General features: G+C 42.8%; 1 protein-coding gene across 1 annotated transcript; it reads left to right on the top strand.

The window, feature by feature from the left end:
* Positions 1 to 12,042: 12,042 nt before the first annotated feature.
* CALHM3 (calcium homeostasis modulator 3) lies at positions 12,043 to 14,599 on the top strand. Its single transcript, XM_063306139.1, has 3 exons — positions 12,043 to 12,329; positions 13,280 to 13,541; positions 14,183 to 14,599. The coding sequence occupies exons 1-3, from the start codon at positions 12,043 to 12,045 to the stop codon at positions 14,597 to 14,599; spliced, it is 966 nt and encodes a 321-aa protein (XP_063162209.1).
* The last annotated feature ends 58 nt before the right edge of the window (positions 14,600 to 14,657 follow it).

Below are 14,657 nucleotides of genomic sequence, written 5' to 3'. Positions count from 1 at the left end.
TTACACAAGCCCTTGCAGAGGTTTTCAAGATACTATACCTGTTAGATCAAGATATTGGACAATGTCACACAGAAAGTTGTGATCTGTGATCTATGAGGCTCTCTGCAAGCTCATATGTAGCAGCTTGCAAAGTAGCACCAAAGTAGCTTCATTTCTTCTCCTGCCATTCTCTGAATCCATTTCATGTCACATTTTTTTAAAAAAGACTATTAGTTGTAGTGGCTCAGTTGTACAAAAATGCATCTCTTTACAATTTTCTCTTTGATACAATTCCTTGTAGATTCACATGAGCAATATAAAACCATCTTCCGTTTTCTATCAGTTTGCCAACATTATTCTGTTGAATCATGAAAAGCTGACCCCTAGGGAATGTTCACTGGCAGCATGGTGTTTGTAATCAATATTTGATTGTGACCTTTACATTAGCAAAGCTGACATCCATCATATCAGACAGGATCTACGCCAAAGAAATCGTAAACATTCAGAAGTTATTTTTTAAGATTTTATCAAAACCACCCATATCCAGAGCAGTTTCTGTCTCTGAAGCATTATAATTAGTGATCCGAGTAACATATCAGTGGAGGAAGAATAGAATATATACGGTGTGAGGTTTGTAACTTAACTGAACCTTAGGTCATCTTGTGTATTAACCTAACTCTACTTTTAAGCTATATGGTATACGTCTACTTCAAATATCATGTGGGGCCCTGTAATATAAGCAGAGTAATTCAAGTTGAGAGACTCAGAAGCTAGGAGAAACAGTTATAAAAACGCTAACAAGAAACATTAAGACAGAAAGGCATTTAACTATATATTGGCCACTAGAACTATGTAACCCCTTTCTCCTTCCTGATGAGCTGTAGATGTGTTAGGACTGCAAATTAGAATTTGCAAATTCAGGAAGTTTCAATGTCAGTACACCTGGAGAATGTGTTGTATATATGTGCTGTCTGTTTAAAGCAATGTATCTTTCTTCTTTATGTTCTCTCTGTATAAACAAGGAAAGCAGTATTACAAGCACACAGTCCATCTCCACTTTTCCCACATTCAGAATATTCCTGAAACTTCTCCCCATGCCAAAATGCAGAAGAACTAACACCTGGTGAACAACTGCAGGCTGTGTATGGCATTCAAATGTTTTTGGGATTTTTTAGCAGTTTCCAAAGCCTTCTGGGACTGTACCTCTGAAATTTAGCAGCAGTTTCCTGCTGATTTTCAATCGGAAACCAAAGAAAGCCTTCAGAAAAAGAATACTCTCACCAATTAAAAAAAGACAAACATCTCCACCAGCTTGCATGATGACAACCCTGCCTCCATGTTCCCAGTCTGCCAAAAATAATAGTACATAAAAGTAAAAAGAGTACAAATAGGCTGCTTAGTGTGGTGTTGACACTAAGGTGTTGGACTAAGAAGAAGGAGACCCAGGTTCTAGTCCATTCTTGGCCACAGAAGCTCACTGGAATACTTTGAGCCAATCTGTCTCAGCCCAACCTATCTCACAGAGTTACGTTCTGGGGAAAAAATTGAGGAGGGAGCACTGTGTATGCTGCCTTAAACTCCCAAATTTGAAGGTGGGACATATATATAACAAAGAAATAAGGTAAAGGACTTAATGAGAGCCAGTTTTGCGTATTGGTTAAGACATCGGGCTAGAAACCAGAAGATCATGAGTTCTAGTCCTGTCTTAGGCATGAAGCCAGCTGGGTGACCTTGGACCAGTCACTCTCTCTCAGTCCTGAGAAGGAGGCAAGAAGGAGTCACCTCTGAAATCTTGCCAAGAAAACTGCAGGGACTTGTCCAGGCAGTTGCCAAGAATCAATACTGACTTGAAGGTGTGCACGTGCACACACAGACACACACACAGAACTTAAATATGTCGGTAATTTAATGGAGAAATTAGGGCAAAGCATAAAGTAAAATCAGATAAGGTTGGTAAACATTCACATTCTTTTGTTGGGTTTCTTCTTAAATAGATTGTAGAAGGAGAGCCATGTTAGTATATGGTAGTGAAAAATCAGAAACAGTCTGGTAGCACCTTTTCAGACTAACACATTTTATTAAAAAGCATAAGCTTTCGTGAGCTACAGCTCACTTCATCATGGAGCCACTCCATGCATTTGAGGAAGTGCACTGCAGCTCACAAACATTTATGCCTTTTATTAAAATGTGTTAGTTGGAAAAGGTGCTAACAGACTGTTTCTGATTCTCTAATTCAGTTAGCTTATTCTTCACTTAATCCTCACTGTAGAAATGCAATGCAATGAAAAATACCTTACTGAACTAAAATAAAAAAGGATCCAACTCTCTCCTTCATACAACTATCAGGCTAGCTTTGCAGGAGATCAGCAATTCTGTTCTGAAGTTTATCATTTACATGGCATCATTCCCCAGCCTCACTCCTATACTGTAGATTATTAAACTAATAACACTGCTTAAACACTGAAAGAAAAAGTTTCCACTTCAGTGAATGCTTAGTGAGCCTTTAGTAACTGCATGGCCAGCCAAAGTGTTACAGCTTCATACCAGTTCATAATTGGTTAAAGGAAGAATAACTCTATAAATAAGAACATTATTTTTTCTCTTGCCTTAGCATGGCACATCTCAATTCAGCAGTATCTCAAGAAGTCCCTAAAAGGTTAGGATTGAGACTGAAGAACAATCAAGACTTATAACAAGGTTGTTGCTTTTTGCGGGTAGCAATATTGCATTACTCTACCTGCAAAATCTGATTATTTAACAGTATGCAAAAATATCTGAAATAGTATCCCTTATGCAGGAGGTTATCCTCAAGTTCCTCTAGGATTATAACCTTCTTGTTTTCAGGCTGAGACAGCAAGGCCCTTTCTGTTCACCTGCTAAGAATGAACATACGTTCTGTTCCCTGCCCTGCTTTCTCTCCTTTCACAGGAACTGGTACTTACTGGCAATTGAGGAGATTGCCCATTACCCATGACTTAGCCTCCCCACCACCCTGTGAGCACTAAAGCATTTATAACACCCATCCCTGATGACAAGGAAACTATCAAAATGAGAACAATCGGCTAATTGGTGAAATAGCCTAGAACAGGTAAGGGTTTGCAAGGCTCAAGTTGGAGAGTGGATAAGACTATCATATATGGGCTACAAACACTAGTTGGCTGCAAAGAGTTTTCTGTATCTCTTTATTAACATCTGGTGGTAGTCCAGATTTTGGCAACCCAGATAAATAAAGTCGCCAGGGTGCACTGAGCCAGAAGTGGGAAGATGCAGGAATAAATCCCATTCAGATATATGAACCTCACTACGTAATCTTAATAATTTTTTTTCCCTCTGTTTCACCTGTGCAACAGGATTACTGGGTGAATAACCAGGTATGGAAACTATGCAGAGAACGGAATTATTTCCAATCTCCTAATAGTAGCTTGACTGTGGGTCACATGGGAAAATTTTTCAGGATTTCTTTTCTCTGAGGCCCCAGACCTGATCCAGCTCATTTTCAACTCAACTTCTATTGCTGACTTGAGTTCCTTGGAGAAAAGATGGAATATAAATGTAATAAATAAAATACATTTCAGGGAGGGCAGAATTCTTCACACAGTTTAAAGGATGGCTCTAGAATATATTCTTGTTTAAGGTGGGGGAAAAAACTATAATACTTTTTAAGAATATTTGTTGTGTTTCCCTTATAAGCTCTGAGTGAGCTATACCTGTGTTCCTGTCATGTTCCCATTCCAATGTCTGGTTAACATTGTAACGTTTCACATGTCTTCTTCTCTTCCGTGTTCCTTCGCCCGGGGTTTTTCCATTCCTTCGCCCTCCGTTGTTTGGAGGGCTTGGAATGCATGTTTGGGTTTGCGCTCCTGTTCAAGGTTACTTTCCCAGGCGCGTCTAACAGCTTCTCGCACCTGGGAGGGGGAGCGTCCTGACGGCCGATGGGGCGGGATCTGCTTTCAAGCAAAGCTTTTAAGTTTGTATTTGGCGCGCTTTTGCTCATTCTCAGCTTTCTCTGTATTTGCATACTATTCCTTTAATAAATCAGTTATCTTTAAGCCCGAGCTTGTGAGACTGAGTATTTGGGTTTAGGCAATCATTACATAAAGCTGAGAATCATTTTTATCCATTTACCGCTAGCCCCATCCAATCATTGGATAAGAGGGAACGCTAGCGATGACAGAACCTCAACTTCGCGCAAGTGAGGGAAGCGAAGAAGAGCGGGAGGCGGCCAAAAGTCGGCCAGTGCTAACTTCGAGAGCACAAAGAGCAGCACGTCGGGAGTTGCGAGATATCCAATTGGACGAGCTGCTGATATCCATGCAGGAGAGTCTCAGGAGTGAACATAGAACTGTCATGGAAAGAGTACAGGGGAGGGGGTCTCCACAATTGACCTGGGAGCATGAAGTCCCCTTGTCACCGCGGGTGGTGGTAACCAACCAACCCTCGGAGGAGCCGGTCACTCCGGCCCGCATGAGGGCATTAGAAGATAAAATGGATTTAATAGTGACGATCCTCAAGGATCTACCCAAAGAGGATCTACCCAGAGAGGTAGAGCCCACCCCGGAGGATTGGGAAGAAGAGCCGTCACAGTACCCCAGGCATAGTACCATGTCGACCCGGGGGAGAAGCAAGATTCGATCAGATCGTCAAGGGGGGGAGCGAGAGGCAAGACCTCCTAGGGATCGACCACCCATGGGGGCTCGGCGCACGCTGACATTCGCGGCACCGCCACAGCCAGCTGAGCCGGCAAGAACCTTCCCACCATTTGGAGTGAAGTTCGATGGGGATCCCACAACGCTCTCCTTCTTTATTACCAATGCCAAGCACTACATTGAAGATTGGGGTCGAAACTTTCGGTCTGAACATGGCAAGGTCAATTTCATTGCCAACAAGCTGAGAGGAAAGGCAGCGGATTGGTATGTGCAACTATGCCAAGCTGAGGCAACTGAGTTAGAGGACTTCGATGACTTTTTGTGGGCACTTAAGGAGCATTTCGAAGACCCCCTAGCTCAAGAAACGGCCAAAAATGACCTGCGGAAAATCTACCAAGGGTCCCTCTCAGTTGCCAAATATGCGTTGGAGTTTAAAGCTCTGGCAGGAAAAGTGGAAGACTGGTCCGAGCCAACAATCATCGAATTGTTCAAGCAGGGGCTTGAACCCGAAATCCTTCGATGGGCTCTGGGCAGAGATGACCCTAAAACGCTATATGGGTGGATTCAGTTGGCAGGAAGTGCAGAAAATGCCCTACGAACCTATGCCCATACCAAAGAGCTTAGACAAACACGTCTCGCTAGAGGGGCGCGCACATCTGGACTTGCCAGCCGCCCCAAACCGAAAACCTGGGAAGAAGAGAGGGAACAACGGTTCTCCAAGGGTCAGTGCCTCCGATGTGGAAAAGAAGGGCATCGAGCCACGTCGTGCCCGAGACGCCGTCCAGAGGAACGACAGACGAAACCCACGGTAAAGACGTCTGCTCCTGTGCCACCGCGGAAACTGAAGGCAGCCCTCGCGGAACTGGACCCCTCCAACCTACCCTTCGGGGAAGAGGAGGAAGAGTTGCAGTTCGAGCAGCCGGCGGGAAAAGCCTACCACCTGCCCTGAAGGGCGCCCTAGGGCAGGTGGAAGAAACCGGGCGTAACCATGATTCGGTGAGTGGAAACTTCCCCACACTGACTGTTAAACTTAAACTGAGCTCACAAACCAAAACAGTGGAAGTGTGGGCCATGCTAGACTCGGGTTGCTCCCGTTCCCTAATGCACCCTGATGTAGTAGCGGCTCTGGAACTGCCCACATTCCCTTTACCAAGACCCATGATTTTCACCCAATTGGATGGAACTATGGCGGGAGGGAAAGCAGTCAATCTTTCTACGGGACTGGTCGCCTTGCAGATGGGCTCCCATCAGGAAAAGCTGCCATTTGTGGTAGCTCCAGTGGGGGGTCCTCTGATAATCTTGGGGATGCCTTGGTTTGTGCAACAAAACCCTTTCATCAACTGGCTACATAGAACTGTGACGTTTGCAGATGGATTTTATAAAGTACCCGAAAAGGACCTACTGGAGGACATGGAGGGTGGAGGGGTAGCGTATACCACTGTACAAACGCTTCAACCTCTGGAGGGACTACCCAATCAGTATCAGGAGTTTGCTGAAGTATTTGGGGAAAAGGAAGCGGATCGCTTACCACCCCACCGGAAAACGGACTGTGCCATTGAATTTTTACCAAATGTAAAATTGCCTCACCCAAAAATATACCCCATGTCTCCCAAAGAGCTTACCACGCTAAGGGAGTTCATCGATAAAAACCTGGCTAGAGGTTTCATTGAGCCGGCAAATTCCCCGGTAGGAGCTCCTGTCCTATTTCGGCCAAAAAAGGATGGGTCTTTAAGGCTTTGTACCGATTTCCGCGGGCTCAATGCGGTCTCAATATTAAATAAATATCCTTTGCCCCTGATCAAAGATATGTTATCACATCTGGCCAGGGGCAAAATTTTCTCAAAACTGGATTTGAGAGAAGCTTATTTTCGCATTCGCATAAGGAAAGGGGATGAGTGGAAAACAGCGTTTAACTGTCCTCTTGGGGCTTTCCAATATAAGGTCTTACCATTCGGTTTGTCTGGAGCACCTGGGGTTTTTATGCAACTAATCAATGAGGTCTTGCATGACCACCTATTTAAGGGGGTACTGGTATATTTGGATGATGTATTGATTTATACTGAAACCATGTCAGAACATATCCACTTGGTAAGTCAGGTACTGGCTAAGTTGAAAAAGGCAGAGTTGTACGCAAAATTGTCAAAATGTGCATTTCATCAGTCGCAAATTGATTACCTAGGGTACCGAATTTCAGCTCAGGGCATTGAAATGGACCCTGCAAAAGTAGAAGCTATTGTAGCATGGGAGCCTCCCCGTACCAGGAGACAATTACAAAGTTTCCTTGGATTCTCTAATTTCTATCGGGCATTCGCTCAAAATTTTGCAGAAATCGCCCTCCCCCTTACTGAACTGTTAAAAACTAAAGGACAGGGGGATACGCGACGTTCAAAGAACCCAGGCGCACTCCTTAAATGGACTCCAGCCTGTCAGCAAGCGTTCGAAGCGCTCAAACAAATCTTTACCACAGAACCAATTTTACAGCATCCAAACCCTTCTAAACCTTTCGTTCTACAAGTGGACGCTTCCGATTTTTCTATAGGAGCAATTCTGCTACAAGCTGACCAATCTGGCGCTTTAAAACCCTGTGCCTACCTCTCTCGCAAATTCACTGAAACAGAGAGAAGATGGCACGTTTGGGAAAAAGAGGCTTTTGCTGTAAAAACGGCTTTAGAAACATGGCGACACCTATTGGAAGGCACTTCAATCCCTTTTGAAGTCTGGACTGACCATAAAAACCTGGAAGCTCTAAGCACCAGTCGAAAACTCAGTCCCAAACAGCTCCGCTGGGCTGAGTTTTTCAGCCGCTTCGACTTCACCCTTAAATTTATACCAGGCAAGAAAAACTTTTTAGCTGATGCACTCTCACGCAGACCCCAAGATGCTGGCCCAGGGCCAACGGTCCAAGGTACCGTCTGGACCGACAAACAATTAAGTTTGGCGGCAGTAACTCGCAGCCAGACCCGAGCGCAATCAAATCAGCCTCCAGCCGCTTTGCCTTCCAGCCGCTCGCCACACTTGTCAATTCCTTCCGATTTGCAACAACAGTTGCTTTCCCACCTTAAAACGGATACTTGGTTGCAAACCAATAGACACATTTTAACTTTCACCGATGGTTTTGCCTGGCGCAACGATCGTCTCTATATCCCCGAGGCAATGCGAAAACCCATCCTCCAGCGCTGCCACGATGACAAGCTAGCTGGACACTTTGGCTACGTAAAAACTTTACACCTCGTTCGCCGGCAATTCTGGTGGCCAACTTTACTCAAAGATTTAAAGGAGTATGTCACTGCATGCCCTGTATGTGCGGCGATAAAGCGCAAACCAGGGAAACCCCAAGGTCTCCTTCAACCTGTTGCCACTCCATCTGTCCCTTGGCAGGACATCTCCATGGACTTTATTGTTGATCTACCCCCTAGTCAACGCAAAACTGTCATTTGGGTCGTCAAAGACTTTTTCTCCAAACAAGCCCACTTTATCCCCTGCGCTTCTATCCCCACCGCCCAACAGCTGGCACGCCTCTTCCTCATCCACGTCTACCGCCTCCACAGTATCCCCGCCCGTTTGGTGAGTGACAGAGGTACACAATTTACGTCACAATTTTGGCGGGCATTTTTAAAACTTTTAGGTACAAAACAGTCGCTTTCCACCGCCTGGCATCCGGAAACGGACGGATCTACAGAGGCGGTTAATTCTACATTGGAACAATATCTCAGGGCTTTTGTCAACTACCAACAAGACAACTGGGTCGATTTACTCCCATTTGCTGAAGTCGCTTACAACAATTCCGTTCATCAAACCACTGGCCAAGTTCCCTTTAAAACAGTTTTTGGACGTGACTTTGTTCCTATTCCTGAACTTCCTCATCCTCAACCACTACCAGCCACCCTTGCTGATTGGGCAGACTCTCTTAAAGACTCATGGTCTAATATTCTACTGGCTCTTCACCATGCCCAGGCTGCCTATAAACGCCATGCCGATGCAAAACGTTCCCCGGAACCATCCTTTGTGGTCGGGGATAAAGTCTACTTATCAACTAAATTTATTAAGTCTCCACAACCGTCTAAGAAACTTGGCCCTAAATTTGTCGGCCCTTTTCCAATTGTTGCTCAGCTCAACCCTGTTACATTTAAACTTGATTTGCCCCACAACCTTAAACGCTTACACCCTGTTTTCCATTGTAGTTTGCTCAAACACTGCCTGTCGTCGGACCGTTGGCATCCACAACCCATTCCTCCACCTCCCCTCATGATTGACAACCAGCAACACTTCGAAGTGGCATCCATCCTCGATTCCCGCCGCCTACGCTCCCGTTTACAGTACCTCGTCCGCTGGAAACATTTCCCTCATCCTGAATGGGTTGCTGCTCCAGACGTCCATTCCCCTCATCTCGTCACCCAATTCCACTCTGCCTATCCTGACAAGCCGGCTCCTTAGTTTCTTTTGGGGGGGCAATATGTCATGTTCCCATTCCAATGTCTGGTTAACATTGTAACGTTTCACATGTCTTCTTCTCTTCCGTGTTCCTTCGCCCGGGGTTTTTCCATTCCTTCGCCCTCCGTTGTTTGGAGGGCTTGGAATGCATGTTTGGGTTTGCGCTCCTGTTCAAGGTTACTTTCCCAGGCGCGTCTAACAGCTTCTCGCACCTGGGAGGGGGAGCGTCCTGACGGCCGATGGGGCGGGATCTGCTTTCAAGCAAAGCTTTTAAGTTTGTATTTGGCGCGCTTTTGCTCATTCTCAGCTTTCTCTGTATTTGCATACTATTCCTTTAATAAATCAGTTATCTTTAAGCCCGAGCTTGTGAGACTGAGTATTTGGGTTTAGGCAATCATTACAGTTCCTCAGTGCTGCAAACTTTGACATTCATACATGCATATATACCTAATAAAGAAGCCCACTTAGCTGTTTTTAACAATAATCATTTGCAGTAGGTAAAGCCAAAAAGTGAAATCCCTGAAAATAATAATTAGCAGCCAGAAATAGAGAAAGAACAATGACAGTGTCTCTGGGCAGAGAGTTGGAGGGAAGTCATGGCAGAAAAAAACTTCTGTAGTGCCAAAGCCTATGCTGGCTGGGAATAATGAGAGTTGAAATCTGAAGGGCACCAAGTTGAAAAAGTTAATGAATGGGAATGCTTGCTCTATGGAAATATAAGAAGGAGTTATTCAAATGCATGGTTGCATTTGAATAGCATATCTCCTGACTACCAAAAATTCAGGAGATTTGAATGCTGGTTCATGAACTTCTCTTAACCAAACTTTTTTTTCCCTGTGTTTCTTTTGTTACTTGTGTTTACTCTGCAGTAAGAGCACAATACATCTCGGGCATCTTTGCATACACATATCAGAGCTGTATTGAAAACCAGTCTGATAAGTTTATTAAGATGCTTTAAATACATTTGTAGAAGCAGCAATATGAAATGTATGTTGGAAGATGATATTAGGGCAAAGACAGTGAGCTGGGTAACCCCAGCCCAAAATTCAGCCATGGATTTAGGCAAGTGTATATTTAAATTAGCCTTCCCAGGTCTTGTGCCCTTCAGATCTGCTTGATTGCGTTTCCATCATCCCTGTCCAGCATGACAGCCATTCTGACTGGGGATGAGGGGAGTCACCAATCAATTTATTTTGGGGCATCATTTTGGGAAACACAAATTTGCATCTGTATGCACTAGAGGCAAAAAAAGTAGTGATTTCACTCTACCAGAAATTTAGGATTCAGATGAGAAGTGGAAATGAAAAGTTAAAACTCATGAAATGACAACTATAACAATTTATAGGATAAATTCTCAAAATACCCAGTAAATTCAAAAAACAGAATTGTTCACATTAAATAAAGATACTTGGACCATCACAATAAATGGTTTATCCAGTTGCTGGAAAAGCTAACAATGCAGGTTAGACAATGCCTCCTTGTGGCTGGGTTTAGTGCAGAAAAATAAATAATTCTTCCTGCTGGCAATGCAGATAATGAACTAATTCGTTTTTGAATTATTGTCCATTTAGCTTAATTCCATTTATATCCAGTCTTTAAGAGTGTAAGGTTTTTAAATAATCAGAAACTCAAAGGGTGGCCACTTCATTCATAATTTCCTATAGATATGTTTGTATATATAACTGCAGGTTTGAAATTGGAGAGACAGATAATCATTCAATAGTTCCTGGAGAAAGGGCAACAGCTGATTTTCTGAAGTTTTGTAGCCCAGATCTGAAGAATCTTCTGAAGAAGGTTCTGTAGCTGAAATTTGTGCTTCAAAACTCCAGATAGCTATTAGATGGCAGCAAAAAAGATGCATATTCAACTTTGAAGATAACTTTTTCAGAAGGTTATCTGGAAAGGCTTGTAGAATCTCTGGTGCTTCATCCACTGCTCTTAAATTGTAAGGAAGAGGATAGAGGGAATACTAATATAAGACAGTTTCCAGAGCTACATAAGAAGTAGGAAACCTGTAGTCCCCTGGATATTAGGAAGTACATCTCTCCCCAGTTTCAACTAGTATGGCAAGTTGTGATGGATGTTAGGAAAACCAGTCCAGCAACATAGAAGGGGCACAGGTTTCCTGTCCATGATGGGAATCTTTTCTTTAGTGACCCTGTATTCTCTTTTATACAGTTTAAGAGCATTTCCATACAGCTGTCCAATATGCCCCAATCCCCCATTCCATGTCATTGCCTCATTTCTGCAGTGAAAGAAGAAAATTTGGCTGCTCAGTTTTAAAAAGTGAAATGGAGGGAGCAGGAGGCAAGAGGAGATGGGAGCGCTTGCCAGGGGATGCAGCGGTAGTATTAATGCTGCAGACATCCTCACAGCATCTCTGCTGAGAAGAACAGGGAGGAGGCTTGTAAGCAAACTCTCTCATTTGATTATCCTGCTTCCTGATTGCTTGTGAGGATCATTGGGAAAAGGGAAATAAGGAAGAGCTCTGATCATTTCAAAATTCTTTACAGTGCACTAGCTGCAGGTCCTGTAACAAATGGGAAATCCTGCATTGTACTGCAGGTGCAGCTGGTTGGTGTACAAAAAACTTATGTAACTTTCTCCCCTTTCTTTAAATGGAGATAATGAAGACAAGTATCTACTGATCCTTGCTAGGACTCATAATGATCCAACAACACAAGGATAAACAACTCTGCTGATTAAGAAGGCTTCTAAGTACAAAGCCAAGAAGGGCACAACAAAAAAGTCATATTAATGAGAATGATTATTTCAGGACGACCAAAAAGGCCATCTGTGCAAATCTGATTGTTCTACTGTTTGTTCTTCCTACCCATTGTCCTACTGACTTCAGCAGACTTTGCAGAGCTTTCCTAACCACAGTGCTGAAGAAGGCTGCCAAGAAAACAGGACTTGCCGATGCTGAATTCCTTGGACACTATTTCAGCCATTCTTCAGAGAAAAAGGCCTCACTTCTTTCTGCACCATGGACCGGTTCCAGATGATCTTCCAGTACTTCCAGTCTAATTCAGAATCAGTGACAAATGGGATCTGTGGGCTACTAGCATTAGCAAGTGTGAAGATTTACACCATCTTTGACTTCAATTGCCCTTGCCTTGTTAAATACAACATGGCATATGGCTTGGGAATAATGTTTATCCCACCAGTGGCACTTTTTCTCTGTGGGCTCATTGTCAACAGGCAGTTTGTTGTGATGCTTGAGGAGTGGAGGAGACCTACTGGAGACAGAAGGAAGAATCCATCTATTATCAGGTGGGAGATTCCATGATTTTTATTGCAAGAATCCAATTAGTTAAATAATGTGTTTATTTTAAAAGTACAAGATACTTAGATGATGCAATTTACTTACCACCTTCTTCCTCTGCCATGTTTTTTTGTGGCACTTTAATTTCCTGGAATATTATTTTAATATATACATTCTTAATAATGTATAACCGTCATTTTGTTGCTTGATGCCCCTGTGGCCCAGGGAAATACGATATTATAATTCCTCTGTAGTCATGATGACACCACACTAAGGACAAACAGTGAAAAGCACAAAGACACATGATATATGGCAAAGAAAAGTTTTTAACTTTCCAGATTCACATTTAATTCAGGGCCTAAATAAAGGAGATACGGAAATAAAATTTCTTGCATTTCTTTTTGAAAATTTTTGAAATTAAAAATATTATGGGGGTGAATTGATTCAGATCAGGATTGAAAGAAGAGGGTTTTAAAAATTTTCTCCTGCCTTATTTTTTCTAGCTAAACTCCTTCTTTGGCAAAATAATTGTCATTTGTTTATAGAGCAAGATATTTATATAATAATTTGAAAAATAATATTTGGGGAAAACATCATTGTTTTATAATTCTGGAAATTCTTCTCTAAAATGTGCTGTGCCAAATAAATAGAATGTTCTATATCTTTTCTATTTGTTTTGTCTTCAGCTTGGTGCCTGCATGCCTTCTTATTTATTCCTACAAAAATAATTTGATCTTTATATAAGTAAGCCTTGCACAGAAACGCTATGTACATAGCAATGTAGATTCACATACACAAAAACTAATGGCATAATCAATATATTCAATGTTAACTTACATATCATTCCTTTCTTGATGATAACCCTCTGTGATTCTATCACTTTTCTTGCAATGGCCCCTATGTTCTCTTCAGTTTGAGATATATGACAAAAATCTGTTCCTCTCTGCCCAATGCACAGGTACATGTGTTCTTCTGTTGTGCAACGGGCTATGATAGCACCCATTGTTTGGATCCTAGTCACCCTCCTTGATGGGAAATGCTTTGTCTGTGCCTTCAGCAATTTCACTGATCCTGAGAAATTTCCAGATTTTGCTACCAACATCACCACCTATGATGCCTTACAACACTTTCTTGCAAAAATCCCATGCAAAAATGATGAGCTGATGAGAAATAACACTTCCCGCAAGGCAGTGTCCAGGTACCTCAAATGCTGTTCACAAGTAAGTAATGAGCATCTATTGGCATTTGGGCCTCTGAAGAATAGTCTTCCAATCCAGCACCCTATAAATGCATTGGGCTACAGCTCCCATCATTCCTATCCAGCATGCCAAGTGGGGGTAAAAGAAACTGTGTAAAATACCTTGGGGTCACTTACTCACTCCTGTTTATAAACAAAAATACTGTATATCTAAACCCAAGTTTTCCAGAGGGTCAAGCTCAATTTTCTCCATTCACTGAATCAGCCTTTCCTAACTTGGTATCTTCAAACATGTTAGAATTACATCTCCCAGATTTCCCACTGGCATGACAGAAAGCTGGAAATTCTGAGAGTTGTAATCCTATTGCAATTTCCTCAGGTTGGGAAGGATGTTCTCTATTTACATTATACCATCTCCCTTCTGCTCTGCACCTCCCTTTTTTTCTTTTTTGCCAGGATTGGTTCTCAAAGTGGTTTATCCTCAAGATTGATATAAACAGAGTGTGATGATAGAAGATAGATTCGCTGGCCCTGGGATTTGGTGTTAGGCGTGAGGCTGCATAGGGATGGAGAGCCACATATTGTGTTGCTTCCTAGGGTTGGGTTTCACCTTGCTTACTGTATAATCCAAAGGCTCTTGATCCCTTTGTCATTATCTTCCAGGCTTTTGGTTGGAGTCTCCTATTAATCCTCATTGTGATGGCCTTCCTTGCTCGTTCTCTCAGGCCCTGTTTCAATCAAGCTGCCTTCTTGCAAACCCGCTACTGGAGCAATTACATTGACCTTGAACAAAAAATATTTGAAGAAACCTGTTGCAAGCAAACACAAGACTTTGCACACAAGTGCATCCTCCATTTCTTTGAGAGCATGCAGACAGAAATCAAACTCAGGCAGTTTAATGCCTACACAGAAGAAAAGGGAGCAAAAGCAAGGGAAAATGTTCATTTGAATGGCATCACTAGCCAGGAGCAAATAAGCAAATTTCTTCTGTCCTGGTACAATAGGAAACCTCCACTGGATTTGAGCCAAGCCTACAGGCAGAGAGATGATATCTTTGCTTTGGACAGGCAGTGTAATTAACAGGTGACATCCCCAGCAGGGACTATATCTATCAATCAAAAAAATGTTTAAAATGAAA

The sequence above is a fragment of the Candoia aspera genome, chromosome 6 (genome assembly GCF_035149785.1).
Source record: "Candoia aspera isolate rCanAsp1 chromosome 6, rCanAsp1.hap2, whole genome shotgun sequence".
In the NCBI taxonomy this organism is placed as follows: Eukaryota; Metazoa; Chordata; class Lepidosauria; order Squamata; family Boidae; genus Candoia; species Candoia aspera.
This window is presented reverse-complemented; position numbering and strand designations above follow the sequence as displayed.